The 27,991-nt window shown below is 40.9% G+C and overlaps 1 protein-coding gene across 4 annotated transcripts in view; it reads right to left on the bottom strand.

Moving 5' to 3' along the window:
- The window catches only part of LOC133622315 (copine-8-like), a 417,761-nt gene that overhangs the window by 272,239 nt on the left and 117,531 nt on the right, over positions 1 to 27,991 (bottom strand). For 2 of the 4 annotated variants that reach the window (XM_061984910.2, XM_061984914.2), the window contains exons 4-5: positions 13,305 to 13,408; positions 5,022 to 5,061 (exon numbers count right to left, since the gene is read on the bottom strand). In XM_061984910.2, coding sequence (XP_061840894.1) covers positions 5,022 to 5,061; positions 13,305 to 13,408 — 144 coding nt within the window. Of the gene's footprint in view, positions 1 to 762; positions 778 to 5,021; positions 5,062 to 13,304; positions 13,409 to 27,991 lie in introns of all 4 variants that reach the window. The other 2 variants (XM_061984911.1, XM_061984912.1) reach the window with 2 other exon arrangements.

The following is a 27,991-nucleotide window of genomic DNA, read 5'->3' as shown; positions in this document are numbered from 1 at the left end:
CTGGAATATGATTGTTCATGTTTTTCAGTCAGTAAAGATTGGTGTCTTATTGCATTGTGTTGTGCATAACAAACTCAAACGCAAGAAAATGTGTTCCTCAATGTTCGCTCTTACAATAACAATGTCACTACAGCTTGTTATTATACAGATTACGGAACATAAATTAAGTATTGTTGATCGTTTTTTAATGCATTTTTAAAGTGATTTCGAAGTAGAATTGCTTGCTCCCATCCGCTGCATTGTTATCCACAAAGAACGAGCCAATTTTTATATGTTAGAAAGGGAAAACAATTATGATTGTCTCACATAAAGATTGTGGACAATAGGCAAAATTCCCCAAAAAGTGCAGTTCTTCTTTAAGGGCTAGACAGTGTGTAAGAGAGTCACTAAAAAAACTCTAAAATAGGGATGGCTGAAGACTTCTGCACAGTGCTGTACATCACTCTATATTTTTTCATCTGAAAATGTAGATGTGAAACTATTAAAACCAAGGAGTTATTCATGGTGTCGGGGGAAATAAACACTACATCATCATGTTGCGATGTAGCGAATCACACCTTCTTCACAAGTGTGAGCAAAACACAAACTTATTTGTGACTAAATTGCGTCTTTTTATCATGTGGCTAATGTCCGACCATTCAAGACCACAATAGTGTTGAAGGGTCGTACGTTGCGTCCGTGCCTTCCAGACACCATCCTTCCTCTTGAAAAGATAATGACAGACAGCAGCCATGCAGAGGTGAGAGAGATGCTGGGACCTACGTTGAGTTCTGCAGGCTTCCAGAAAGGTTGGCCAGCAGCAGCAGCGGCGACGACAACAACAACAACAGTAACAACAATAACAACAATAGAGCCCATCATGTAGCAGAACACCAAACGTTACAAAGTGCTCTTAACGTACGTTACAGTATATGCAGAAACAACATGCTGTGTCAGAAACATTCCAAAAACCCAAAGAGCTGATGATGGAAAGAATGCAAACCCTATTAATCCAAATACATCCATGAATCATGAGCGGATGATTTCAAAAGAATAACTATTTGCAATGCTTCCTGTCACCATGGTTTCTACCTGTATAAGGAAATGGATTGTTTGGAACTGTCGGATACAGTACAGGAAAAAAACAATAGTGAAGGGCATTGCATAAAAAACAATGTTATGTACGACCGCTTCTTTTCTCTTTCTGGAGTTATTGTCAGCGTCAAACAGTATTTGCAAATGTAAACAGATTTAGAGAATTCAATAAGTGGCACACATAATGTGGGATCTGAGCCGAGGACGTCGTTGTAGCATGTGCAGCCCTTTGAGACATTTGTGATTAAGGACTATATAAATAAACTGTAATTGCTTTGATTGAAAAGTGGATCAACCAGTATTTACTAATGTTGCCATATTTAGAGAAATCAATAAGTGGCACAACCAGTATTTACTCACGTAAATATAATTAGAGAAATCAATAAGTGGTACAATCAGTATTTACTAATGTGATTATAACTAGAGAAATCAATAAGTGGCACAATTAGTATTTACTAATGTAAATATAATTAGAGAAATCAAAAAGTGGTACAATCAGTATTTACCAATGTTAAAATATTTTGAGAAATCAATAAGTGGCACAAACAGTATTTACTAATGTAAACATAATTAGAGAAATCAAAAAGTGGCACAACCAGTATTTACTAATGTACAAATAATTAGAGAAATCAATAAGTGGCACAACCAGTATTTACTAATGTAATTATATTTGGAGAAATCAATAAGTGGCACAACCAGTATTTACTAATGTAAACATAATTAGCGGAATTAAAGGGTGGCATAACCAGTATTTAATATTGTTGAAATATTTGGAGAAATCAAGAAGTGGCACAACCAGTATTGACTAATGTACACATAATTAAATAAATCAATAATTGGCACAACCAGTATTGACTAATGTACACATAATTAAACACATCAATAAGTGGCACAACCAGTATTTACTAATGTAAACATAATTAGAGAAATCAATAAGTGGCACAACCAGTGTTTACTAATGTTAACATATTTAGAGAAATCAATATGTGGCACAACCCGTATTTACTCATGTAAACATAATTAGAGAAATCAATAAATGGCACAATCAGTATTGACTAATGTAAACATAATTAAATAAATCAATAAGTGACAAAACCAGTATAAGTGGTAAAGTAAGATTTAATTGGAGTAAACAAAAACAAAGCTGTATTTCTAAACAGGATGAAGCCCAATAGACATGTTATTATTAATTAGTTTATCTTATTACATTAGAGGTCGGCAACCCTCACCCTCTTTGTTGGGACTCCTTTCGCATGGCCTGGAGAAAATTGGCATTTTTGAAAAGGCTTCCATACATTCCAACTTTCTGTGAGGCTGTAAATGTGAACAGGCTGAGTTCTGTGTTTATGTTTATTTATTTGAATCACCATTAGCTCTTGTTATTCTCCCTGGGGTCCGAAAGATAATATAGACATTAATTCTAATGGCAATTCATTGTACGATAACAACAAGATTTCTTCAAAAATGTACATAATAAACTTCAGATGTACCAAATAAAAGTAAAGATACAACTTCATTATAAGATAAAAGTTGTATCATTCTAAATATTAATAAAGTTCAAATTTAAAAGAGTGGTGATTGGATAAACACTACAAAAAAAAAAATCCAAAAAAAAATAGATAAAATTTAAAAAAAACACTACAAAGGTGAGACAAATTGAGGAAGAGAGTATGTGTGTGCCTATCGATTAGTAAACTCGAATAATTGAGTAATTCATAGCCTTAATCTATAATTTTACAAAAAAATATCTAAAATAACAAAACAAGATTTTTCTACTTGCCTTTTTCTACATGTTTCTATTTTCTTACTTTTTTTTCTAATAAATGCACATTGTCAACATTTAAATTGCACATTTAACATTGAAGAAAAAAAACTCCCTGCTTTCGACTGCCACACAGATCAAACGCACCACCGCGCTCTGAAAACTAGGTCCTCATATTTTAAGTTCAGGGCACTTCATGCAGTCCAGGAATTATCCATTTGTATTTGTTACTGTACAAATGGAATACACATGGCCCCATTCGTCACAGTTTACCTGACACATGAAACGTGACCAATTGGGGGGTTGCATTATCATTAGCCGCCAGTTAGCGGTAGAGTGTTGGATATCTAAAAATTAGTTTTGTGGCAATTCCACCTTTGAATTAGAGTGAAATAGAGTGGCACTTTCCATCATTTTCAGCAGGCTGCGTTGCAAAATGATTAATGAGTAACCCAAAATTAATGATGATTAAATACTACTTAAACTATTCATCTAAGCAACATAATTTGCAATTAATTGATTTTTTTGTTGTAACGTTATTGGACAGATTCATTTGCCTTCAGTGCTAGCGACATTAGCTTACTTGAATGCTTGATATGTAGTGAGAAATTGGCAAACAACAAAACAAATTTATGTTGAAAGACATTTTCAAAACAAGCATTTTCTAAAAAGTTGATTTCTAAGTAGACCTGCACATGTGAAACAGTGATCATCCTGTGGCATACCTTGTAAGGCATTGGGCTGTGAAGTTTAACCAACGTACTATCGCACGGCCACACATGTGCACCGCGCCTCTGATTGTTGTGTTCTGTCCTTGTCACTGTTCAAATTAAAAAACAAGCATTGAACGGGCTCTCGCACCCCCGCAAGTCGGCTGGAACGTCATTCCCAATGCCCCTACCCACCATCCCAAAATTGGAGAAGATTGGAGCATATGGAAGGAAGTTACCACTGTTATAGTTTCTCACCAAAAGGTGGCGCTCATTGTGTCGATATCGACGTCTAGTCATGATCAGTTCTCGATCATAAAGCCGAATATCAGTCTGGAAGGAGATCTGATCATTTAAAGCGAAGCAATGACTGTCTAATGGTGATGGCGAGGAGCAGTTTTTTTTCCGGCAGGCTCCGCTCACTACAAATGGGTACGAACAGGTACTGACCCATGTAGAACTTCAAGGTGTCATCGCCATTATTTGAATCAACTATGATTAAGATCTGATTTTGTGGAGTTGAGTTACAAATCTTAAAAGTTTTAATGCAAAACATCAGATCAAAGTTTTGGCGCCATGCCACGCCCACATTTTATGGCGTCGGCAAAACTCCTTGGCAGTTTATCATTGCCCATCTGTGTAGTATCCGTAATTTTAACCGCGGCTCATTTGGTCAAAGCTTCCAGAAGGAGTTTGTTAGAGTACAACTTCTGTTTTTGGCCTAAAAATGGCCGGCGGAAATCAAGATGGCTGACTTCCTGTTTGATTTCACATGTGGATTCTTGAAACTTTTACATGCTGCTCCAGTGATTTTTGTGACGATATGTGAAACTGGTGCCAGGGGCTAATTTTTTTTATACCTTTCAGAGTAATGTTTGGCATTTTGTGTTTCGGACCCCGAAAATAGCCCTTTTTGCAAAAATCGGTAAATTTCGTGCACGTTAATTCCCTCTAAAATGCGATAGAAGTGGGAGAATAATGATAAATGAAGCAATTCCAATAGGGCCATATGCCGTTTTTGCTGCTCTGGCCCTAATGACAACTTTTAAAAGTGCTTAGGCTACGTTATGTTTTGCAGCTCCAGACTATTTCCGGCTCTTTCCATAGTAAAGGTTGCCAACCATTTTGTGACATGTAGCAGAAGTGACAATAACTCCCAGAAGAGACGGTAAAAGTAGCGAGATCATCGTGATCTGTTGGAGACGTTGTGCAGTAAAACAAAATGGAAATTATTTGAAGGCTTTTGTTGAAACTAAACTGTTCAGATGATGAAGACAAAAGAAGACTTTTGTATTTGGCACTAGGAAAGGTTTGCGGTGTTCCATCAAGCAGCAGCATGCAATAGACACCTTCTAAATGGAAACACCGGGGATAAAGAGATCGTCCAGTCTCAAACAACCTTGGAACAGAGCTGGTCTCCATTTATCTGTGGTGTTGTTTACCTCAAAATGCAAAGGAGCATAATTAGCACTCACGTGTTTGGACAGGTCTGGACTTTTGGAGTCGACGTCATACCTGAAATGAAACCAAAAGGCAAAATGTCCATTTCTGCGTTAACAAGTGAGCTGGACACATGAGCGAGGGTGTTTAGTGGATTTGACTTTTATATTTTCCCCCCTCAGTGCTCCTTTGCGATACAATGACTTCCTGCGATATGGGAAAGTTGTATACATGTCTTTGTAGTAATGTTGTGTCGTTCGCGAACGATTCGTTCGAACGAACGAATCTTTTGAGTGAACGTACTGAACCGAATCACTTCATGAACTGATTCGTTCCTTTCTCAGTTCAGTTGAGCTCCGCCGCGACCATGCCGGTATGAGTGTAACTGGCGCATTCTGTGACTCACTGAACCCTCGACGTCGGGCGAACGACGCAGCCAGCTACTCATCATGGGGGCAGGGGGAGGGACTGAGCGAACGATTTGTTCACCACGGATTAACGACATGAATCACTCAGTGAACGACAACGCTCTCGCTCTCTGCTCTGCTTGCCCCAATGCCGCAAGAGATTCTCCTCCCGTCGCGGGGATATGTTTCATGCCATTGGCATCCGTTCTCCATTCATTCTCCAAGCTAACGGCTAATGTTGACTCAAGCCACATGAAAACAAACACACACACGCGCCCCGTCCCCATTATCTCAACACATAAAGTTATGAGAGTAGAGGAGAGAGAAAGAAACTCAGTGCAGGCAGGGCAAGGCTGAGCACCAGCGACGCGAGGGAGAGGGGCGGGGGGTAAAGTGTAGAGCAGGCTGTTAGAGAAGATTTAAAATAAAAATAATAACTAATGTATGTACATATACATAGGCTATTATTTATCTTGATTTGTATATTATTTAAGCTATTTATTTTCTTTTTTATTGCATATTTAAGTTGATATTTCCATTTTTATATTTTTAAATGTAAGCTACATAAATTTTAGTTTTAATGTTGGCTTTTCTGGCACTTGGTTTAATATGTGTTTTGTTTTATTTAAGGTAGCCTATTTATTTTCTTTTTGTTTGCACATTTAAGTTCATATTTTCTTTGTTATATTTTTAAACATAGGCTACAGAACATTTAGTTTTTATGTTGGCATTTCTGGCTCTTAATTTATTTGTTTTATTTTGAAGGTATTTATTTTCTTTTTGTTTGCATATTTAAGTTTACATTTTCTTTGCTACAGAACATTTAGTTTTTATGTTGGCATCTGTTAAGGGTTTCTTAATTTAATATTTGTTTTTGCACTAAACAAACGAGGCCTATTTATTTAACTGTTGATTGCAAGCATTTTAGTAGGCTATTACTATTTTTTTTATTTCCCACTTTTATTTATTTCTTATTTTCATTTCAGTGCAATAAAACATATTTAACAACCAAGACATTTAGTCACACTTTGTTTATTGGACATGCCGGAAACGCACACACAGTGTTTTTAAAAGTAACAGAATCTCTACTACAGCTGCAATGTCTGTTTGCGAACGTCAAGGGGAGTCTGTCAGGGCAGAGAGCGATTCACGTTTGTCGCCCTCTGGCCCACAGAACTGTAGCTGAGTGATTCAGGTTCGCTTCACAAACCTACAAGAACTGAGTGGTTGTCGCTGAGGACGTGATTCAGGTTCGCGCTGCACTCAGTCACTCATTCAGAATCAGGACTCGCAAACCCACTGACACAGAAAACTGACTGTGAGGAGGACGTCACATTGAGGCTCTCGTTCAGTCACTGTGCGCGTCGTTCATTGGGTGCTGAGGGCTTGTGTCGTTCGCGAACTGACACACACCGAGATCTGCCGCTGGGGAAGCTGTTACTGACTGACTCATGATTCGCCGACCTGCACACAGAACTGCTGCTGCAGAAGTGATTCAGGTTCACGTACTGAACTGTGCTGACTGTGTCACTCACTGCCTGGTGTACTGCATGCACAGAGCTGTGTAGGGACTTGCGTTCACCCTATTTGCTGCTTCTCCCGCGAATGTCTGCACTGTACTGTACTACGCACGCCCCCCCCCCTATTTTTTTTGGGAGGGGGGGGTATTCGGTGAACAAATTTTTTGAACGAATCAATTTAAGGAACTGATTCTAGTGATTCAGTACAGTCAAAAGAACTGCCGATCCCATCACTACTTTGTAGGGTCTAAGGTGTCAATAATAAAAGAAAAAAAATGCCATGTGCACTGGAAAATGATACAGAGTCATTTCAAGTTAACTCAACTCGAAGGAATAGTAATTTTGTGCAACATTTGAGAACAACAGGCCCTTTTCCAATGCACTTCCCATTATCCGGTAAATAAAGTTCCCCCTGTGTTTCCACCTAAATCTACTCGGATAGATTTAGTTCTTCAGGAACCTTTCGGACTTATGGAAGATACACGGAACCTTTTCAGGGGCGGGCTGTGCTGTCGAACGCTGATTGGTTGAACACAGTTGGGGGTGTTCCTAAAACGTATTTTTCAAACAAATGACCACCATCAGAAAATTTACTGCGCAGACGTGTTTATTTATTATTTCGTGTGTATTGCTACAACAACGAACTTGACAACAAAGGGAATAAAGAACAAAAGGAACTTTTGTGCTAAAGAACGCTGATCCGTGGAATTATCTTGGTGTGTTTTTACTCAGCCGTAGTCTTTAAACTACATGTAGTTTAATGTTGTTTATTATTTTTACAAACTTTATTTTGCTACGAAAAGTGGACAGTAGGGTTGTACGGTTAGTATAGTACCGCGATACTAATTAATAATTTTCGGTACGATAACGTCTCTGAAACGTAGCTACTTCTAAATCACTAATCCTCGCTTCCATGGCGACAAATAAAGTATGTTTCTTACAAGTATCATCCTTGCAGGACGAGGAATAGCTAAACATGCTTCACTACACACCGTAGCTCACCGGCATCAAAATGTAAACAAACGCCATGGGTGGATCGTTACCTTTTATCCACTGTAATGATATCAAGTACAAGCACGTATCGAGTTGATACTACTATGATTACGTCGATATTTTTTGGCATCACAACATATTCTTTCTTTTTTTTTTTAAATGTATACTATGTTTATAAACTCAGGAAATATGTTCCTGGACACATGAGGACTTTGAATATGACCAATTTATGATCCTGTAACTACTTGAAATCTGATTGCTACCCACATTTGTCGTATCATCCAAAACTAATGTAAAGTATGAAAGAAGAGAAGAATAAGTGATTATTACATTTTAACAGAAGTGTAGATAGAACATGTTAAAACAGGAAGTAAGCAGACATTAACAGTATATGAACAAGTAGATTAATAATTAATGTTCTACCACTTGTCCTTAATAATGTAGACAAAATAATAGGTAGATAAATGATACAATATGTTACTGCATATGTCACAGACTAATTAGTAGCCTTTGTTTGTTTACTTACTACTAAAAGGCAAGTTGTCTAGTATGTTCACTATTTTATTTAAGGACTCATGCAATAAGAAACATATGTGTGATGTAGATTTTTTGTTAAAATAAAGCCAATAATGCAATTTTTTGGTGGTCCCCTTTATTTAGAAAAGTACCGAAATAATTTGAGTACCAGTACCGGTACCAAAATATTGGTATCGTTACAACACTAGTGGACAGACTCTTTTAACCGTATTTACGGAGGAGTATGAATCCGGACTCGAAACGGCGACCTCTGCTGCTTACTTCTCTGACTTTGTTGGATAAATGTGGTATTAAAGGAGGCAGCACACAAGTGGAACGAAGGTAAATAACATCAAATATTAACTATTTACTTTATTACATGTTGTAAAAGTAGTCAGTGACACTCCATTTGTGTAGTTATTAGGCTCAACCCACTATGGAAGCGCTAAAACAAAGACGACGGGGAGAAGACGCTGTCGAAGTGGAGGCACGTAAATAAAACCGCCCACCTTCTGAAGAGACGGTCAGAAAGCGGCTTGAAGATGGTCTGTAAAACACAATCCATGCAACATTTTGACCAAAGAACCACCATTAAATGTTATGTAGTATCTTATGCATAATGCCATGTACATGTTGTGTACTTTATCTTTTTTTCTTGGTGCGTAATACGGATGTTAGTGTTTTTTGTTCTATCTAATCTTTTATCTCTATATATATATATATATATATATATATATATATATATATATATATATATATATATATATATATATATATATATATATATATATATATATATATATCAGTGCACAATATGTAGTATTTATTACTAATTTTGTGTTTTTCATTATGTTTTACTTCTGCTACTGTATGCAAAAACCTGCACTGCAACAGTGTAATGTTCCCATTGTGAGATAAATAAAAGTTTATCCTATCCTATGTAGACCACAGGGAAGTGTGTAAATGTAGAAAAAACTCAAAATATGACACCTTTATTGCGCCTTATTATGGAAATAGACCCGTTCATCGACAATGCGGTGTGCCTTATGGTCCGAAAACACGGTCAGCAATTTACTGTAGTACAACACAGAAAAACACTTTTTGAAACCAAACTCCTTCCAGATTTTGGCAATAGACAATGTGACTGCGTTCAGTTAAGCCAGGGTGTCCAAAGTGCGGCCCGGGGGCCATTTGCGGCCCGCAGCTAATTTTATAGCGGGCCGTGGCACATTCTAGAAATACTATAACAAAAAAAATAAGAGCAAACAGGTGAAATGTAACACGAAGAAATTGCAATCTTGACTCTAACAACACAAAGTTTTTTATTTTAAAACTTAAATTTAATAATGAATCAAAATCTATGTTGTTATGGATTATTGACTAACTGAAGCCTCCAATTACTTCACATCACAAATGCAAATTTTTAATATTTTTTGGGGGAAATATTGCATATTTTGTGTTTTTGCAATAAAAAAAACAAGTGTTCAATGACAAAAGCGGCATAAATTAAACAAACAAAAAATACTTACAATCGATGGATGGATCTGAAATTGATATAGATGGTTAAGCATTGAAAGTAAAATAAAAAATAATGTATTTTTAACACTTTTATTACTGGGGCACTTTTGGATCCCAGTGAATTTTAATGGGATTTAAAAAAAAAAAAATGGTTATTGTTTTTCCGAAACTAATAATCAAAATCAATGTTATGAATTACTGACATTTTTAAGATTCTAATTACTTCACATCAAAAATTCCAATAATATATATATTATCAGTTCATGGTCTTAGACTTCGTTTGGCTGGTGCCAAAACCCCATTTTTATGACGGAGACCCTTTTGGGTCCCCGGTACCGAACTTAAGGGAAGTCCTAAAAGTAGAAAAAAATCATCTATATTTCATTGGTTTTGAAAAAGAAGGAGTTCAAGTACCGCGGAGTCGTGTTCACGAGTGCGGCGTCTTCAGTAATGCGGACGCTGTATCGATCCGTTGTGGTGAAGAAGGAGCTGAGCCGGAAGGCAAAGCTCTCAATTCTCATAGTCATTCACATCGACGTCCCACTGGGGTGAGTTTTTCCTTGCCCTTATGTGGGCTATACCGAGGATGTCGTTGTGGCTTGTGCAGCCCTTTGAGACACTTGTGATTTAGGGCTATATAAATAAATATTGATTGAAACATTGAATTTACCGGTCTATCTACGTTCCCATCCTCACCTATGGTCATGAGCTTTGGGTCATGACCGAAAGGACAAGATCACGAGTACAAGCGGCCGAAATGAGCTTCCTCCGCCGGGTGGCTGGGCTCTCCCTTAGAGATAGGGTGAGAAGCTCTGTCATCCGGGAGGAGCTCAAAGTACAGCCGCTGCTCCTCCACATCGAGAGGAGCCAGATGAGGTGGTTCGGGCATCTGCTTAGGATGCCACCCGAACGCCTCCCTAGGGAGGTGTTTCGGGCACGTCCGACCGGTAGGAGGCCACGGGGAAGACCCAGGACACGTTGGGAAGACTATCTCTCCCGGCTGGCCTGGGAACGCCTCGAGATCCCTCGGGAGGAGCTGGACGAAGTGGCTGGCGAGAGGGAAGTCTGTGCTTCCCTGCTTAGGCTGCTGCCCCTGCGACCCGACCTCGGATAAGCGGAAGAAGATGGATGGATGGATGGATGAAAAAGAAAATTTCAAAATGGGCCACACATGTTTTGATTTTTTAGTGTGTGGCCTTCAGTGGAAAAGGTTTGGACACCTCTGAGTTAGACCCTTTTCTTTTATCCATAGTCATGAGCGGTGGTCCTGATCCAATTTGCATAGAATTAAAAAGCCCAGAAAGTGAGTGAAATGGTGCATATGTGATTTACTAATTAAATGATGGATCGAGATTAATTAAGCACAATTGGACGGCAAAGAGGATATCACCAGGGTTACAATCTCTGGTCGCTATGGAATTATTGTAATGTATAATATTATATTGTGATGTCTCCTAAAAATTAATTTCATTCTTTCTTTAACTCATCAATGAGGGCTCAAGACTGACTGCCTAATGAAGGCGCTCTCTCTAGACCGGGGTCGGCAACCCCTAGTGGCTACTTGGAGCTTTTTAAAAAATGTATAAAAAGGGTGGGAGAAAATACATATTTTTTGTTTTAATATGGTTTCTGTAGGAGGACAAACATGACACAAACCTTCTTACTTGTTAGAAATCCCACTGTTTATATTAAACATGCTTTACTGATGAGAATATTTAACGAGCGCCGTTTTGTCCTACTAATTTCAGCGGTCCTTGAACGCACCATAGTGTGTGGACATGTACAACTTTATTCGACGCTGCCACAGAAAGACGTGTTTTATGCCACTCCTTTCTCCCCAAACGTTTTATGCTGTGTGTGAATGCACAAAGGTGAGATTTGTTGATGTTATTGACTTGTGTGGAGTGCTAATCAGGCCTATTTGGTCAGTGCATGACTGCAAGCTAATCTATGCAAACATGCTATTGAGACTAGCTGTATGTACATATTGCATCATTATGCCTCATTTGTAGGTATATTTGAGCTAATTTAATTTCCTTTACTTATGTCCTCTGTGTATTTAATTTATATTTGCCTTATCTGTATGTAATATTGGCTGCATTTCTGATAGTTGTTTATGTGCCATGTTGTTCCAGACCACAGCAAACATTACCCAGCTTGCAAAGATTGTATTAAATGCATCAAAAGAAGACAGCCTGTCGTTTCCTTTAACTTGGACATATAGACACTTACATAATGGGTTGCCTTCATTATAACACTTATATAAGACTTTTAAAGTAATTTTGACAGTAGGCTAATATAGCTAATATAGACACTTACATAATGTGTTGCCTTCATTATAACACTTATATAAGACTTTTAAAGTCATTTTGATAGTAGGCTAATATAACCAATATAGACACATCATGTGTTGCCTTCATTATAACACTTACAGTATATAAGATTTTAAAGTCATTTTGATAGTAGGCTAATATAACTAACAGACGCTTACATCATGTGTTGCCTTCATTATAACACTTATATGAGACTTTTAAAGTCATTGTGATAGTAAGCTAATAGATCTAATATAGACACATATATCATGTGTTGCCTTCATTATAACACTTATATAAGGCTTTTAAAGAAATTTTGATAGTAGGCTAATATAACTAACATAGACGCTTACATCATGTGTTGCCTTCATTATAACACTTATGTGTGACAATCATTGGCACTTTAACGTTATATAAATGATAAATGGGTTATACTTGTATAGCGCTTTTCTACCTTCAAGGTACTCAAAGCGTTTTGACAGATTTCCACATTCACCCATTCACACACACAATCAAACACTGATGGCGGGAGCTGCCATGCAAGGCGCTAACCAGCAGCCATCAGGAGCAAGGGTGAAGTGTCTTGCCCAAGGACACAACGGACGTGACGAGGATGGTAGAAGGTGGGGATTGAACCCCAGTAACCAGCAACCCTCCGATTGCTGGCACGGCCACTCTACCCACTTCGCCACGCCTTTTAAAGTCATTGTGATAGTAGGCTAATAGATCTAATATAGACACTTATATCATGTGTTGCCATCATTATAACACTTATATAAGGCTTTTAAAGTCATTTTGATAGTGGGCTAATATAACTAATATAGACACTTACATCATGTGTTGCCTTCAGTATAACACTTATATAAGACAGATTTAGTTTTTTTTATATTTTCGGTCCAATATTGCTCTTTCAACATTTTGGGTTGCCTGCCCCTGATATCGACATTTTATGATCGACTTCTCGTTCCCAAATGAAAAAAGAGAGAGAAAAAAAAGTGGATAATGAGCCGGAGAGAATGCACATTGAAGACGTCAAATGAAAACTGACTCACAAGTCAAAGCGAAGGTTCTGCTTTTCTTCGAAAAAGTAGTCCAAGATGTACTTCCGCACAAAGTCTGGATTCAGGGTGTTGTCTATCACCTCCGTCCTGCCGAACTACAAACAGAGAACAAACATGAAGACGTTGGCGGAATAGAAGGAGAAAACAGTTTCAATTGGTGTCTTCCTCTCATCTTCCTCTCCTCAGAGCTTATCGCACGCACAAACACCTTGAGGCCTGATTAAGGGCGGCGCTTTCACCGGCCACAAGAGGAACCGGGAGGTAAGTTTCCGAGCTTCTTGATCCTCAACCTCTCCCACATTAATTACAGCAGGATGGGTCTCCTGTCAACCCCTCGAAGGGGAAGAGGCGCCACTTGCAGAGAAAATTAGGGGAAGAGAGTGACTCAAAAAAAAAAGCATGACAAGGAATGGGGTAGGGGGCTAAAGATGAAAAGTCGGGGAGAGAGTGGGCGGGGAGAGGAGGAGAGAAGTTGCAATTAGGCCTTTCTAATTAGTGGGAATCTCGCTGCCAACCCCGTCAAACATGAAGGGCGCTGGCAAAAAATCAGCAACACCACATATGTGGCATTAAAGCAGAAGTACTCCATTACTCCTTAATTGACCAGATGTTAGCACAGACTTAAATGGACCTGAACTATTTGACTGCCTCCAAGAGCACATGTTGTTCCTTAATTTTAGCTGATGTTAAAGCTATGTGAATTATCCCCAAAACAATTGTTGTAATACTTAAACGTTATATTTAGAAAGCCTAACGTTCTATCTCTGCTGTTTGGGTCATGATAGTATGATGGGGAAAAGTAAATGCATGTACCGTTATTTCCGGACTATTAGCTGTGAGCCCTGCGGCTTATGAAATGGTCCGACTAATTTATGTACTTTTCTTCGCTAACGGTCATAATGTTTTGTATTCAACAAATAGTTTTCATATAAACACTGACAGAGACACTGAAAAGGTGTGTTATTGTTTGTGCTACGGCGCCATCTTTTGGACACATTCACTTACTGCAGGTGTTGCAGGTTAAAAAAATGTACTTCCTGTTTCCTCCCTAAAACCAGAAGTATGCACCGTTTCGTCTACTATTCGTCCATAGCGTTTGAGCTCAAAAGGATTCTTCACTGATCACTTCGAGCAACGTTTGTAAGTTTTACTATATAACTAAAACAGTTCATACTTACTAAACCGTCACATGTGTGACGTCTGTAGGGGTGTTTGCATGCATGTTTGTACGTACGTACGTGCTATCATAATGTAATCAAGCTAGCATCGTTAGCATCAGCTAATATTCTAACATGTCTACAAATGTATGTGTTAGTATTATTAACTTACAATGGCATTCTTTCTGTATTGTTTCAGTTTCGTAAATTCACCAAAACACCACCGTGGAGTTGACTCTGTTTAGCTGATTGGACAGCTAGCTTCAACATCTAGTTCAACCATGACGATGACTTTTGTTTTGTTTGATCAGCCGTTTTACTGTCGTGTGACAGACACCATTTGGAAACAATTTATGTATCTAAATTAGAGGTGTCCAATAATATCGGACTGGCCTCAATCTCGTTACCTTGCGTAATGACAATAAAGCTGATTCTGATTCTGATATTATTGGCCGATAAATGCTTTAAAATGTAATATTGGAAATTATCGGTATCGGTTTCATAATTATCGGTGTCGGTTTCAAAAAGTAAAATGTATGACTTTTTAAAACATCGCTGTGTACACAGACGTAGGGAGAAGTACAGAATAATCCTTAAAGGCACTGTCTTTACGTGCCGGCTCAGTCACATAATATCTATGGCTTTTCACACACACAACTGAATGCAACGCATACTTGGTCAACAGCCATACAGGTCACACTGAGGGTGGCCGTATAAACAACTTTAACACTGTTACAAATATGGGCCACACTGTGAACCCACACCAAACAAGAATGACAAACGCATTTCGGGAGAACATCCGCACTGTAACACAACATAAACACAACAGAACAAATACCCAGAACCCCTTGCAGCACTAACTCTTCCGGAACGCTACAATAAACACCCCCCCGCTACCCCCCACCCCCCATACCCCCCCAACCCCGCCCACCTCAACCTCCCAAATTCCAAGCTGCTGTTTGAGGCATGTTAAAAAAAATAATGCACTTTGTGACTTCAATAATAAATATGGCAGTGCCATGTTGGCATTTTTTTCCATAACTTGAGTTGATTTATTTTGGAAAACCTTGTTACATTGTTTAATGCATCCAGCGGGGCATCACAACAAAATTACGCATAATAATAAGTTAAATTCCACAACTGTATATATCGGTATCGGTTGATATTGGAATCGGTAATTAAGAGTTGGACAATATCGAATATCGGCAAAAAAGCTATTATCGGACATCTCTAATCTAAATAAACATTTACAAAATATTTTGTACGGGTACATATCTAAGGCTTGTAGTTCGGTGCGCCTAATAAATGTAACTAGAATTTGCAATTATGGTTGGAATTGCGTGTAAATGCCTCGATGCTGAAGTTGAACTATAATGCTGATTGGATGTGGAACAACTGTTGAAATTGTTTGAATGTTGACAGTGTTTGAATGTTGAAGAGCTGATGCTGACCTAAAACTGAATATCACAAACCATGAGTTTCAGTTTGACCATACAAAATTAGCAAAATAAAGACAGGATAAAACGTTAGCATGCTAACGCACGTTAACTGTTAGCATAAGAGCAGGGTGAGTGGAGTGTGTATATGTTGGAACGCTTCAAATTGGATGAGAAATGTGGGATATGCAGATGTTTGTATATTTCCCATTCATTTTCAGTAGTGAGAAAATTACTGGAAATTCCAGGAAAACCGGGAATTCGGGGAAAGGGAAAACATGTTTTGCGTTCAAAATATGTGAAGAAACGTATGGGTTGATTGTTGAAAGGCCGGAATCGGGTAAAATAAAAACATATAATTTGGGGCATTGTGTAACTATGAATACGTCCATTCATTTGAATGGAAATTGCATAGAAATTGGGGAATTTGGGTAAAAACTAAAATTTCGGAAAATGTATGTAATACAACAATTGTCCTAGATGATATGAATGGGTTGGTGTTGGAATTTTTCTAAACGGTTGAAAAATGTTGACGTAATCAATCAATCAATTAATTCCTTTATTGTCATTGTCATAATAACACTTAAGTCATACATGTCAACGAGATTTTGTTTGAGCTTTGTCCAGCGGCATAGAAACTGCATTGAAGTGCAGGTTGACCATAGTCTACAGTTTAGCATTGTCAGGAAGATGGCGAATAGAGGGGCGTGGGGGTGGGAACAGTCAGATGTCTGATGGATGTTATGTTGATGTTGCAGCACAATTTTTGAGGTGGTGAAGAGTGAGGTAATAAGATGGTCCGGGGCAGCAAAGGGGCAGGCTGTTCATTTAGCAGTCTCACAGCCTGGGGATACAGACGATCAATACCTCCTTCCAGAGGGTAGCAGGTTGAAGAGGCCATGTGCTGGGTGGTATCTGTCCTTCAGAATGTTGTGTACTCGCTTTAGGCAGCGAGTTGTGTACATGACACTCATCTCTGGGAGTATCGTCCTTGTAATTTTCCCCGCCGCTTTAACCACTCGCTGTTGGTTTGGTTTGCTTTAGTACAGCTAGCAAACCGCACTAAAAAGCCGTAAGTGAGGATACTGCTGATGGCACAGTTGTAAAAGTTTACCATTGATTTCTGCGGAATGTTTGCGCATTTTAGTTTCCTCAAAAAAAAAGACGTTGTTGGGCCTTTCCGACTGTAGAAGCAGTGTTACTGTCCCACCACAGATCTTTTGTTGTGTTCACCCCTAAGAATTTGAAATGCTTGACCCTTTCTACTAGATTGTTATTAATTAAAAGTGGAAGGTGTTTGTTCTGCTCTTTCCTGCGGAAGTCTACAATTAGTTCTTTGGTTTTGTTAGTGTTAAGAACCAAGTTGTTGTAGCACACCATGAGGCCAGCTGTTGGACCTCTGCATTGTATGCTGTCTCATCATTGTTGCTGATGAGCCCAAGTACCGTGGTGTCGTCGGCATATTTGACAGTGAGATTGTATGTTGAAGAGGCTATGCAGTCATGTGTGAAGAGGGTGAAGCGCACAGGGCTTAGCACACAACCCTGTGGGGCACCGGTGTTGATGGTGAGCATGGCAGAAATGTGCTCGCCTATTTTCACATACTCTGTGCGATTCGTTAAAAAGTCCAGAATCCAGTTGCAGAGGAAGGTGTTCAGAACAAGGTTGTGAAGCTTAGATCTGAGTCTGTTTGGTCTTATTGAGTTAAATGCTGAGCTGAAATCGACAAAGAGCAGTCTTGCATAAGTGTCCTTAAGCTCAAGATGTTCCAAGATACTATGGATTACAATAGCGATGGTGTCTTCGGTTGATCGGTTCTCCCGGTACGCAAACTGATATGGGTCAAGGGATAGTGGTATTGCCTTTTTAATCCGTTTCAATATCAGTCTCTCCATGCATTTGGCAGGTATGGAGGTGAGTGCTACAAGTCTGTAGTCATTTAGGCATGAGATGATGGCCTGTTTGGGGATGGGAATTATTGTAGCGGTTTTAAAATAGGCAGGGACCCAGGATGTAGACAGTGACAGATTAAAAATGGAAACAAATACATCAGTCAGTTCGTCCGCGCAGTGCTTAAGCGCACGGCCCAGAACGACATCAGGTCCAGCTGCTTTACTTGGGTTGATGTTACGCAAGGTGAGTCTTACTTCGTGCGGACTGAGACTCTGGCCGGTTCGTCGGAGGAGAGGGGGGGCAGTGCTGAGTCTGTGTTTTCCGTGTCAAAGCGGACATAAAAATTATTCAATTCCTCAGCTAAGATGGCGCTGCCTTTCACTGAGGAAGAAGTTGTTTTTTTAAAGTTTGTAATTGCTTTGACACCTTCCCACACCTGCCTAGGGTATGAGTTATTTAAGCAATCCTGGAGTTTATTATAATGGTCCGATTTGACAGCATTGATCCCCTTCTTTAAAGCAGTCCTGGCTGAACGGTAGGCATTTGGATCGCCTGATCTAAATGCCATGTCCCTATCTTTGAGTAACTGTGTCACTTTGTGTGTCATCCAGGGTTTTTTATTTGGTAACACACGGATTTTTAAAAATGATGTAACACAATCTACGCAGAAGGTAATATAGTTCAGCACAGTTGAGGTGTATTCGTCCAAAGACTCACGCGAACTCGCACGCTCGTCTCTAAATATGTCCCAGAGAGTGTGATGAAAACAATCTTGGAGCTGATGGATAGCATCTTCTGGCCATGTTCTTATAGTTTTGTTGGTAATTCCAGCAGTTCTGATTTTGGGTGTGTAACGTGGGTGCACTGTTCAATGACAGTTAAATTGGTATCATTTCAGAATTCCTGGAATTTTGGGAAATAGAAGCATTTGTTGTCCCAATTAAGACGACTGATTTGAAGGCGGAATGGTCAAAAACGGTAGAAACATGTGGCCTGTGAAAACTTTTCAGGAGAAGGTGAAAATAAGGCTTTGGAAAACCGGGAATTCAGGGAATCCCTGGACATTTTCTGGACTTGGAAAATGTTAGTTTGATTGTCCAAGGTGAGATGAGTGTGTGGATGGCGGAAAAGTACGAATCGGTTGAGAAATGTGGCAATTGTGTAAGTTCGAAAAATGGCCTATTCATTTTAAATGGAAAAATGTCACGGAAAACCGGGAATTCTGAGTAATCTGGGGTATTTTTTTCACATTTTTATAGAAAGCCCTCGCTTCCCGGTCGAGCCGAACGTTTCGATACCTGAACGGTTCTGATCGGATGAAAACTGTGGGCTGTGCAGCGCGCCAAAATTTTGCGGCGGAATAATAATAAGTAGATAGTTTTTTTGGTTACAATCTTAAATGTCTGAATGCTTGGACATTCACACCAACATATTTATTTCTTCAAAAATTTGGTGGGTGCGGCTTAAACACCCAGGAAATGCAGTGATCAGATCGTAAATGCAGATCACATGATTTGTGGTGGGCTACGTTTTGCATGGAGAAGTTGGAAGTTTCATAGTGCTGAATCAGAATCGTTTCTATTGCCAAGTGTATTTACACATACAAGGAATTTGCAAAAACAGCTAACATGAGAAATGAGGCCAAGATAGCAAGATTTAAGTAAAATAAAATAGGTGTAAGGAGCACTTGGCAATATATAAAGAAGAATTTAAAGAATGTCAAATATATACATATTTACTAGTACTTGGTTAGAAGTGCTTGGTTCGAAACAGGAATACACAGTGGAACAAACCTGTCATTCCAATTTACGAACCACGACCCCAAAAATATGCTTTGTTGTATGAACTTTGTATCAGTATACGAACGTTTCAGCCACCCTTTGTGTGCCTCACAGCGCTGCCAGCTTGTGCCCGGCAACACATCCATTGTAGGCGGGCTGATCTCTTCGGTGCTCATTGAGTCAGCACAGCAGTGCTTTTATAAGCTACTTTGTGGTGTGTTTTTAGCCTTTTTAGAGCATTTTTCTAGTCTTGCTAGCTCGATATGAGTCCAAAGAAAGCAATGTACAAGCAATGTGAGGTTTAAAACATCCAGGAAGCATCCACAGCGTTGTCGATACTGCCTACTTCAAGGTAAAGTGTTTTTTAATTTTTTTTTTTAATTCCTGCTGTTAAAGTTAAAGAGTTGTGTGATTTCAAGCTGTGAGTGCAACACAGGGCTAATGACAGTGTGTGTGTGTGTGTGTGTGTGTGTGTGTGTGTGTGTGTGTGTGTGTGTGTGTGTGTGTGTGTGTGTGTGTGTGTGTGTGTGTGTGTGTGTGTGTGTGTGTGTGTGTGTGTGTGTGTGTGTGTGTGTGTGTGTGTGTGTGTGTGTGTGTGTGTGCAAACGAGGACGGTTCAGCTAGTTGTTGTTGTGGCTTTGTTATTAAATAATCCATCACCGCCTTGTTATGTTTGTTTGATACACATACTGTACAGTGCTTTATATTGTGTTCAAAGTGGACAAACTGTTCCTAAAATATTGACTTTTATCGAGGCTGGAACCCATTATTCATATTTACATTGTTTATTTTAAAGACATCTGCTTAAATATAGGAACTTTTCTATTAACAAACCCTGTTTAAGAACCAATTAGGTTCTTAAATGAAGTGTCAATTTGGTAGTCAATTTGTTATTTTTGCGCCAAAAAATTAACTATTTAATTCCCATGAATTTGTTTTTGTACAAAACATGCATCAAACTAAATTCAAGGTAGATTAAATATGTTTAAAAAATGTTGCACATACATAAAAAAGTGTGACAAATTTAGCCAAGGGCAGCCCTGGATATACTTAAATCAGAATTAGGGCTCTTTTGAATGTGTATAAAATAAATCACATACAGTACAAATTTGATTACATCATCAAATTAAGCCCACACATGCCCAAGGTCCAGTAAAAATTACACAAAAACAAGTCAATGAGAACAGTGGTCATACTGTGCGGCCTATGCCTGCGCACACGTGAATCAAACCGGCTGCCACACATCCTCACTTCAGCCAATGAAGGAAAAAAAAAAGAAGTCGGTTCGAGCACGGCGAGTTCATAACTGGACTGCGCTGGAATTTTTCCTATTGTTCACAACCATTATGAAAGACATGACGATGGATGGATTTTTTTAATGCATTCTAACATTCTTACAGCATAGCAAATGGGAGCTCCCCTATTCTGCCTATAAAATCTGATAACCATTCAAAAAGCGCAAACAATACTCCATTTACATTTTGTGACTTGAATATTAACCAAGTTGTGGAGGTTGCCCTCCCGTGGGTCCTCCAGACCACCAAGCATCGCCATGAGAGCCCAGATCAGGGTTACAATAGAGTTTTTATTTCTGATAGTGCAGCAGCTTGCTTTCCAGCAAGTGTCCTTTTGTCGCTCTCGCTCCAACCACCTCTCTCCTCCCGGCTGCTGCTTATACAGAGCAACAGGTGATTAGATAACAAGGCCCACCTGGGCCATCTACGCACCTGTCGCTGACGTCGAGGCTTCCTGGCACACCCCGTTCCGCTGCAGGCCCGCAGGCCACGCCCCCCTCCACACAAGTACTAGTGATATTGTTATTATAAACGCTAACGCAGACAAACTATTTATAGCGGCAACGCGATCACTTCCTGTGTGTCTATGTTTACATCATCGAGTGGTCTGCTGCTTCCTCGCTTCCCTGCGCCCTGTAAATTTATTGTAGATCACAAATAATCCCTCTCACCTGGATAGTAGATGTCTAAGGAAATATTCCAACAAGTTGGGGCACTTTGACAGCCATTTAGGATTATGAGACAGTTTTCATCTTAATGGGACTATATGAACATCATAGCAGTTGGCATCCTAATGACAGCAGACCTTATACAGTAAGTGATGTTTTATTATGTTTGTTGGCACTCAAAGTCTGCAGTGAATACTAATCAGCGATGAAGGAAAAATAAAAGCAAATGTTGTGATTGTTTTTCAAATTAGTGCATCACATTTGCTTAAAATGACCAAAATATGTAAATGTTATTACAATGGTGACCGTTACTACATGACATACTGTATATACGTACATCATATATATAAAACCTTGATGAATGCCCATCCATCCATCCATCCATCTTCTTCCGCTTATCCGAGGTCGGGTCGCGGGGGCAGCAGCTTAAGCAGGGAAGCCCAGACTTCCCTCTCCCCAGCCACTTCGTCCAGCTCTTCCTGTGGGACCCCGAGGCGTTCCCAGGCCAGCCGGGAGACATAGTCTTCCCAACGTGTCCTGGGTCTTCCCCGCGGCCTCCTACCGGTGGGACGTGCCCTAAACACCTCCCTAGGGAGGCGCTCGGGTGGCATCCTGACCAGATGCCCGAACCACCTCATCTGGCTCCTCTCGATGTGGAGGAGCAGCGGCTTTACTTTGAGCTCCTCCCGGATGGCAGAGCTTCTCACCCTATCTCTAAGGGAGAGCCCCGCCACCCGGCGGAGGAAACTCATTTCAGCCGCTTGTACCCGTGATCTTGTCCTTTCGGTCATAACCCAAAGCTCATGACCATAGGTGAGGATGGGAACGTAGATCGACCGGTAAATTGAGAGCTTTGCCTTCCGGCTCAGCTCCTTCTTCACCACAACGGATCGATACAGCGTCCGCATTACTGAAGACGCCGCACCGATCCGCCTGTCGATCTCACGATCCACTCTTCCCCCACTCGTGAACAAGACTCCGAGGTACTTGAACTCCTCCACTTGGGGCAAGATCTCCTCCCCAACCCGGAGATGGTACTCCACCCTTTTCCGGGCGAGAACCATGGACTCGGACTTGGAGGTGCTGATTCTCATCCCAGTCGCTTCACACTCAGCTGCGAACCGATCCAGTGAGAGCTGAAGATCCTGGCCAGATGAAGCCATTAGGACCACATCATCTGCAAAAAGCAGAGACCTAATCCTGCAGCCACCAAACCAGATCCCCTCAACGCCTTGACTGCGCCTAGAAATTCTGTCCATAAAAGTTATGAACAGAATCGGTGACAAAGGGCAGCCTTGGCGGAGTCCAACCCTCACTGGAAACGTGTCCGACTTACTACCGGCAATGCGGACCAAGCTCTGGCACTGATCATACAGGGAGCGGACTGCCACAATCAGACAGTCCGATACCCCGTACTCTCTGAGCACTCCCCACAGGACTTCCCGAGGGACACGGTCGAATGACTTCTCCAAGTCCACAAAACACATGTAGACTGGTTGGGCAAACTCCCATGCACCCTCAAGGACCCTGCCGAGAGTATAGAGCTGGTCCACAGTTCCACGACCAGGACGAAAACCACACTGTTCCTCCTGAATCCGAGGTTCGACTATCCGGCGTAGCCTCCTCTCCAGTACACCTGAATAGACCTTACCGGGAAGGCTGAGGAGTGTGATCCCACGATAGTTAGAACACACCCTCCGGTTCCCCTTCTTAAAGAGAGGAACCACCACCCCGGTCTGCCAATCCAGAGGTACCGCCCCCGATGTCCACGCGATGCTGCAGAGTCTTGTCAACCAAGACATCCCCACAGCATCCAGAGCCTTAAGGAACTCCGGGCGGATCTCATCTACCCCCGGGGCCTTGCCACCGAGGAGCTTTTTAACTACCTCAGCAACCTCAGCCCCAGAAATAGGAGAGCCCACCACAGACTCCCCAGGCACTGCTTCCTCATAGGAAGACGTGTTGGTGGGATTGAGGAGGTCTTCGAAGTATTCCCTCCACCGATCCACAACATCCGCAGTCGAGGTCAGCAGAACACCATCCTCACCATACACGGTGTTGATAGTGCACTGCTTCCCCTTCCTGAGGCGGCGGATGGTGGACCAGAATTGCTTCGAAGCCGTCCGGAAGTCGTTTTCCATGGCCTCACCGAACTCCTCCCATGTCCGAGTTTTTGCCTCTGCGACCGCTGAAGCCGCACACCGCTTGGCCTGTCGGTACTTGTCCGCTGCCTCAGGAGTCCTATGAGCCAAAAGAACCCGATAGGACTCCTTCTTCAGCTTGACGGCATCCCTCACCGCCGGTGTCCACCAACGGGTTCTAGGATTACCGCCACGACAAGCACCAACTATTGCGGCCACAGCTCCAATCAGCCGCCTCGACAATAGAGGCGCGGAACATGGTCCATTCGGACTCAATGTCCAGCACCTCCCTCGTGACATGTTCAAAGTTCTTCCGGAGGTGGGAATTGAAACTCTCTCTGACAGGAGACTCTGCCAGACGTTCCCAGCAAACCCTCACAATGCGTTTGGGCCTGCCAGGTCTGTCCGGCATCCTCCCCCACCATCGCAGCCAACTCACCACCAGGTGGTGATCGGTAGAAAGCTCCGCCCCTCTCTTCACCCGAGTGTCCAAAACATGAGGCCGCAAATCCGATGACACAACTACAAAGTCGATCATGGAACTGCGGCCTAGGGTGTCCTGGTGCCAAGTGCACATATGGACACCCTTATGTTTGAACATGGTGTTTGTTATTGACAATCTGTGACGAGCACAAAAGTCCAATAACAAAACACCACTCGGATTCAGATCCGGGCGGCCATTCTTCCCAATCACGCCTCTCCAGGTTTCACTGTCGCTGCCAACATGAGCATTGAAGTCTCCCAGTAGAACGAGGGAATCACCCGGGGGCGCACTCTCAAGTACTCCCTCAAGTGAATCCAAAAAGGGTGGGTACTCTGAGCTGCGGTTTGGCGCATAAGCGCAAACCACAGTCAGGACCCGTTCCCCCACCCGAAGGCGGAGTGAAGCTACCCTCTCGTCCACCGGGTTGAACTCCAATGTGCAGGCTCTGAGCCGGGGGGAAACAAGAATTGCCACCCCAGCCCGTCGCCTCTCACTGCCGGCAACGCCAGAGTGGAAGAGAGTCCAGCCCCTCTCGAGAGAACTGGTTCCAGAGCCCTTGCTGTGCGTCGAAGTGAGTCCGACTATATCTAGCCGGAACTTCTCCACCTCGCGCACTAGCTCAGGCTCCTTCCCCCCCAGCGAGGTGACGTTCCACGTCCCAAGAGCTAGCTTCTGTAGCCGAGGATCGGACCGCCAAGTGCCCTGCCTTCGGCTGCCGCCCAGCTCACATCGCACCCTACCTCTATGACCCCTGCTATGGGTGGTGAGCCCATTGGAGGGGGGACCCACGTTGCCTCTTCGGGCTGTGCCCGGCCGGGCCCCATGGGGGCAGGCCCGGCCACCAGGCGCTCGCCATCGTGCCCCACCTCCGGGCCTGGCTCCAGAGGGGGGCCCCGGTGACCCGCGTCCGGGCGAGGGAAATCTGGGTTCCTTGTCAGTGTTCCTCATAGAGATCTTCGAGCTGCTCTTTGTCTGATCCCTCACCTAGGACCAGTTTGCCTTGGGAGACCCTACCAGGGGGCATAAATCCCCCGGACAACATAGCTCCTAGGATCATTGGGACACGCAAACTCCTCTACCACGTTAAGGTGGCAGCTCAGAGAGGAGATGAATGTGTTTGGATGTTTTTTAAGTGATTTATAGGCAGAATAGAACCACTCCTATAGGCTCTATTGTAAGCAAACTTTTGATCGAATGTATTTAATATTTAGAATGCAAAGAAAAAATCCATCGGTCGTCATGTCTCTCATAATGATTGTGAACGATAGGCAAAATTCCCCAAAAAGTGCAATTCCCATGTAAGAAAAACTTGTACCAACTGGGAGGTTAAATGTTTTTAATTGTTTTATAGGGATTTGTTAACTTCACTGCCCGATGTTGGCGAGCTTGTAATTGTCAGGTATGTAATGTTTACGTCTATAGTTGGACATTTTTTATCTCAGTAAACATATAAAAAATGATTTTTCGGTTTTTTTCGGTTTTTCCGACCTGTTTTTTCCTGTATGTTAAAATCTTGATTCGTCTCTTTGCCATACCCGCCAACAACTATTGTTTTTAAAAATTACGGTTTTCCGTTAAAAATTATTAACTTAAAAATCGAAGCAGAGTAGCGAAAGCGAAGCAACTCCACGGTCAGGGGACAAAATATACGGGAAACATCAATGATGGTTGGTTGGTTTACATATAAGAAAATCTATGATTGGTTGGTTGGTCTACTATGAAGAGTCATGCTTGGTTAAGATTAGGGCAAAACATTACGGACAGGCCAATCAGAGGTAAGATAGGGCGAGTTTGTTATTTCATGCTATGAATCACATGGCTATTCAGATAAAGGAAGTTAGCTAATAGAATAAACATTCTTTGTACTCATTATGATTTTTTGTATTTGGAGCATTTAGAAGTGGAGAGGGAGTCGAAGAGACAGAAATTAGCTCTAAAATCCAAGGCAAACTCCACTAAAGCAGAAACAAAAATTTAAATGCAAGCTGCTGAAAAATTTGCCAGGAAGGCTCATGTCAAAGCCATCAAAGCAAAAATGTCAAAGTAATGTGTGAATGAAGCAAACTAATGTGTAAATAATGGAAACAACTCGATGAACCGTCTGTGGATGTGAAGTGAACACTAATAAGGTTGTAAATACTGTATAGGGTAGGCTAACCCATGTGGTTCTTGTGGTTGTGAACACAAGTTGTAATTACTGTAGTGACTAAATAACATAGTGACTGAAACAGACATCTTGATTCATTTGGATGAATGGGGTATGTATTTATTTAAACCGTGTTTATCATTTTTCAATTACTTAAACACTAAAACATCTTTAAATGGTGCTTTTTTTGCAAATTGTTGCATGTTCAATTGCTGAAAAAAACAGGAGGGTTGCCCCCCTTGTCCCTGGACCTGCGACCCCAGACCCTCGGCTTATTTTCAGTCTTTTTCATTAAGTTCAAATCACATGCTTGAATTGTTTCCATGAATTTTGGCTGCATGCAGGATATAATTCATTTGAAAATTAAGGTCCAAAGAAAAATCTGGATACACAGTAAATAAAGACAGAATTCAAAGTTGTGTGCCAATATATCGCGAGTGTAAAATATCTACAGTAATAACAAATGTACAGTGAGTCACAGGAAGTTTTTCTTGTCGACCGAGAAAAGTTACAACCTGGGCTAAATTATTGATTTGTTTTTTGGGGGCTAACTGGAGTCATTAGATGGGGGCTAACTGGAGTCATTAGATTAAGATGTTTGCTTTGGGAAGGGACATTTGGTGATGTTTACCTCATATTCTCCCCAAACGGGGTAAGATTTACAGAGAGAGGTTAATTGCTCCTCGCCATGAGGAAATGTGGCTTGAAATGACTTAACTGCTGACAAACATCTCTGTTTATGGTCTTTATGATGTGAAACAAGTAAAAATCCTCTTTTATTACCTTTCATTCATAACATAAAGTAGTACACCTTGGTTTATATTATTATTCCGTTCCAAAGGGTCAGTTGTGAACTAAATCAGAGGAAAACGGATTCTACAATTTCAAGCATTGTTGAAATTGTAGAATTATTTATGTGACCAATTGTCCTTTTTTCCCCAGGACCTGTCCTCTGCTCACATCCTGTTTTGGCCGTCTATTTCTTTTGTGTGTGTGTGTGTGTGTGTGTGTGTGTGTGTGTGTGTGTGTGTGTGTGTGTGTGTGTGTGTGTGTGTGTGTGTGTGTGTGTGTGTGTGTGTGTGTGTGTGTGTGTGTGTGTGTGTGTGTGTGTGTGTGTGTGTGTGTGTGTTTTTTTAATAGTGCTGAAAATGTCCTGATTTAGTGTTTTTCAACAAGCATGAAGAAGAAAACGAACCATATGAATAATTTTTGTTTGTTGAAGTAATGTCTTTATCAGATACATAATTACATTGAAAAGTTAAATTTGCAAATAGAACTAATCTTAGTCATTGTTCATTATTTTTTGTTGTTGTTTATTTGTCCACTATAAGGCTTAAAAAAAGAAAACACATTGTCTTTCAGGGTTTTTTATAAAAAAAATTCCAAATACAGAAGACATTATATTTTATATAATACCTACAATCATTAATATAATTACCACTATAATAATACATACATAACATTATTATATTTGCTATTATTATTATTATCATTATTATTATTTCATCACAGAGAGATGAAATATGTTTGTACCACCAATATTGGTCAAAGAGATATTATTTCAGGCATAACAAAACATGTTGAGAAAACTCTGAATCTGAATTTGTGTCTTTGGCAGTGTTGGGTTGGTTACTGAAAAACAGTAACTAGTTATAGTTACTAGTTACTTCATTTCAA

Source organism: Nerophis lumbriciformis, linkage group LG23 (assembly GCF_033978685.3).
Source record: "Nerophis lumbriciformis linkage group LG23, RoL_Nlum_v2.1, whole genome shotgun sequence".
In the NCBI taxonomy this organism is placed as follows: Eukaryota; Metazoa; Chordata; class Actinopteri; order Syngnathiformes; family Syngnathidae; genus Nerophis; species Nerophis lumbriciformis.
This window is presented reverse-complemented; position numbering and strand designations above follow the sequence as displayed.